The sequence below is a fragment of the Octopus bimaculoides genome, chromosome 11 (genome assembly GCF_001194135.2).
Source record: "Octopus bimaculoides isolate UCB-OBI-ISO-001 chromosome 11, ASM119413v2, whole genome shotgun sequence".
NCBI lineage: Eukaryota > Metazoa > Mollusca > Cephalopoda > Octopoda > Octopodidae > Octopus > Octopus bimaculoides.
In genome coordinates, this window is record NC_068991.1 from 53433066 (window position 1) to 53436278 (window position 3213).

The 3213-nt window shown below is 33.7% G+C and overlaps 1 protein-coding gene across 2 annotated transcripts in view; it reads left to right on the forward strand.

The window, feature by feature from the left end:
• Nucleotides 1-639: 639 nt before the first annotated feature.
• The window catches only part of LOC106874574 (GTP-binding protein 2), a 34902-nt gene continuing 32328 nt past the window's right edge, over nt 640-3213 (forward strand). Inside the window, exon 1 of one of the 2 annotated variants that reach the window (XM_014922356.2) lies at nt 640-1318. In XM_014922356.2, coding sequence (XP_014777842.1) covers nt 1229-1318 — 90 coding nt within the window. In that variant the 5' untranslated portion in view covers nt 640-1228. Of the gene's footprint in view, nt 1319-2762; nt 2783-3213 lie in introns of those variants that run through there. The other variant, XM_052971811.1, reaches the window with a different exon arrangement.

Below are 3213 nucleotides of genomic sequence, written 5' to 3' on the forward strand. Positions count from 1 at the left end.
GATGGTACTTGTAACTCCTGACACAAGCAATTAGCTGGTATTAGACGTTGCTAATACCAAGATTTTAGAGACAGCTACACCCATTGTCGCTACAACCAAAGCTAAGTTCTAACATACTTATCAAATATTCCAAGGTACAGCAACAAGTGGTTGATCCTTACTACCATTATTAACGAATTGTAACGTAGTTGTATACTTCAATCTTCGCCTAGCAAGCGCCATAGTTATGCTTCATCCAACTCTCTGCGACCAGCGCTGATACCAGTGTTGATAACCAACTGAATAGAAAGCGGTCTAATGAAATCGAAACACGGACGTTACTTCTATCAATTGGTTAAAAGCCAAATCCAATCCCATATTACATCGAAACATTTCAATTAATTTTATTGGAGTTGCCTCCCTTGATTTATTTATTTCCTTAAGTTTTTTTTTTTTATAACAAACTTAGATTGAGTTTTTTTCCTATTAATTGCAAAGATAATCTAAATTAAATGAAGTCTTTCAACTGCTTTATAACATATGTAAAACCCTACAGTCATTGTATTCAACACGTAAAACGTTCCTTTGACGTATTTTTTCCCGACCATATTGTCGATAACTTGTTTCATCCTTTATTGAAGTCATCGTCTTTGAGGACTTCAATGTTCACAGTTCTTCTTGATACTTGCACTAAATTCCCTATATATTGATGTTCCCGGAGCAAAAAACCAAATCTTGTGCAATATTTCGCAATTCTTTGCTCTGCAACAATTGGTATTCCTCACCAACATACAGGCACCTCCTAACACTTATTGATTATGCAATCCAGTGACATCATATAACATCATATTTCATCATTGTACGATGTAAATGTTTTTATTAGTTGATTATCATCCAACCAAGCAAAAGAAATTAAATATGACGCAATTTAATACGATAATAATATCATGCAATATAGTAGAGAAAGAGAGAAAGAATTGATGTTTAGAGGAGATAAAGAGTTATATTCCTTGATTATATTTATTTGCCTACAGCAGCGCCACTGCGTTTCCCTCAACCACAATGGTCAGCTAAAATTATCATCAAAGACTCCTCCACCTCCACGTTTATTACAAGAGATATATCACTTGTATCAGAAAGCGACGTACTTATGGATACAGTTCCCCTGACTACAACATCTATTCACTGTTTATACACGAATCAACGTCTTGATTACCGATTTATTAGGAGCAGGTAATCGACAGACACGATGAAGAATCTGGAGGATTTCTTCGCATCGTCTTGTCACCTAAGTGACAACAAAGCTCAAGTATCTTTAAATAGTTCCTTACCACCAGAGGTAAAATAAAACTAATTTCTACTTTTATATTTCTCTCAACGTAGTGTTAAAATCGTTCTCTGAATTTTTAATGCTTAATAATTATCTGAGATGAGTTAATGTTAATAAGATTGTCATTTTACGGAGTGAAAAGTATCAAAATATTTACATCTATCAGCATACATGTAAATATGTTATTGTTTAGCTCAGGTAGCCCTGATCGCACAGAGCTGTAAGGAAGACCAACAAACCGCGATCGTCTCATCCTTGGTGTTTTTTCGTATATTGTTAAATGTAAATATATTGTTATTTAGCTTCAGGGTAGCCCTGATCTAAATAGACTTAACAAGATCTACCCATGATCGTTCCTTGTTTTAGGGCTTTTTCGTATATTGATAGATGTAAACATGTTGTTATTTAGCTTCGGAATAATTCTGGTCTAGCCGATCTATGATAAAAACATTTAGCTGTAATCACTCTATCCTTGTCACTTTCTCCTTTCTTGAGTCCATATGAAATTAAAAGTGCTTACCTTGTCAAAAGTGCAGGTATTCTGCCCGGTAATAAATGAAAGTGTGATTTATACTTTACAAATGATTAACGGATCCTATGTTTATAGATAATTGTTTAAATGTATCGTAGTGGATCTTCAATAAGTTTCATATCCACGGCGAAGTCGGGTGCGATATGCGATGAAGAAAAACTATTATTTAGAACACGTATTGTATTATTACGTTCATTTGTTTATCGCTTTAATTCTCTTAACATTTGATACACTTTGTTAATAGCTAATCGTTGTTTACTTTAATTACTCTATATATTTAGATCCGATTGAAATAAATCGGAATGACATACTGGATACTTTATAATATCTAGCATTTTGTAGTATTGTATGTCTAGTATTATACTCTACACTCGACTGTTTACGTTCATCACTGAAAACTTTCGTTCTTTAATTCTTTTATTTGCAGAACAGAAATGAAAGTATAAAAGAACAAACATTTTCAATAATAAAAGTGAATTACAGCTGAGTAGAGTACAGGCTTAGAAACTATAAACGATCCAGGGATTTATAAATCATCCCATTATTTGAATCGGATCCTTCAAATGTTTTATCATTGCATGTTAGTTAATAGCCAATCTTTGCTTACTTTAACTACCCTATATATTTAGATCCGATTGAAATAATCGGAACGACATACTGGATACTTTATAACATCTAGCATTTTGTAGTGTTGTATAATGTCTAATTGTATAATATAGTTAAATATTTTCACTTTTTGCTGCACTTGAACTTTTGACAAGCTAAACACTTCTACTCCCTTGGAGTCCTGGAAACTTAAAAAGAACCGGTCTTTCTTCTTTGTCCATCCATGAATACTTCATATACTTTCCAAGAAAGTACACTGTGATTTAATGGAAAATTGGCTACTTTTTCTAGCAGATTGAAACATCACATAGTGGCTTGTTGCTGTGGCTCGAGATGTAAATATTAAAACAATTTTTTATATCAGAAAATTAGGTTAATAGTCTAGAAGATTACAATATAATCAGATGAGGTGTCATAATAAATAGACCGTGTGTTTGTATATTGTCGCTAATGTCAATGCAATTAAATGATATTATTTTACGGGAGTTTCTGTGTTAAACTGATGAAGTAAGCCAAGACATCGACCCTCAGAATAATTGAGACTTTCTCAGGTGCTGAAAAGTTCCTGGTTTTGGGTAAACGAAAGTACAGGAGGATCAGTTAATTATGATTTTATTCAACATATTCCCCTCTCAAATTCAGCGGCCCTTCAGTTTATCTAAGCCCTGTAAAAGAACTCAGAAGGTCGGGCTTCCAACCAGGTCTTTCGCGACACCCTTAAAGCAAGGAATTTTGGTCAATATACAGTTTATATGTCCTCGGTCAC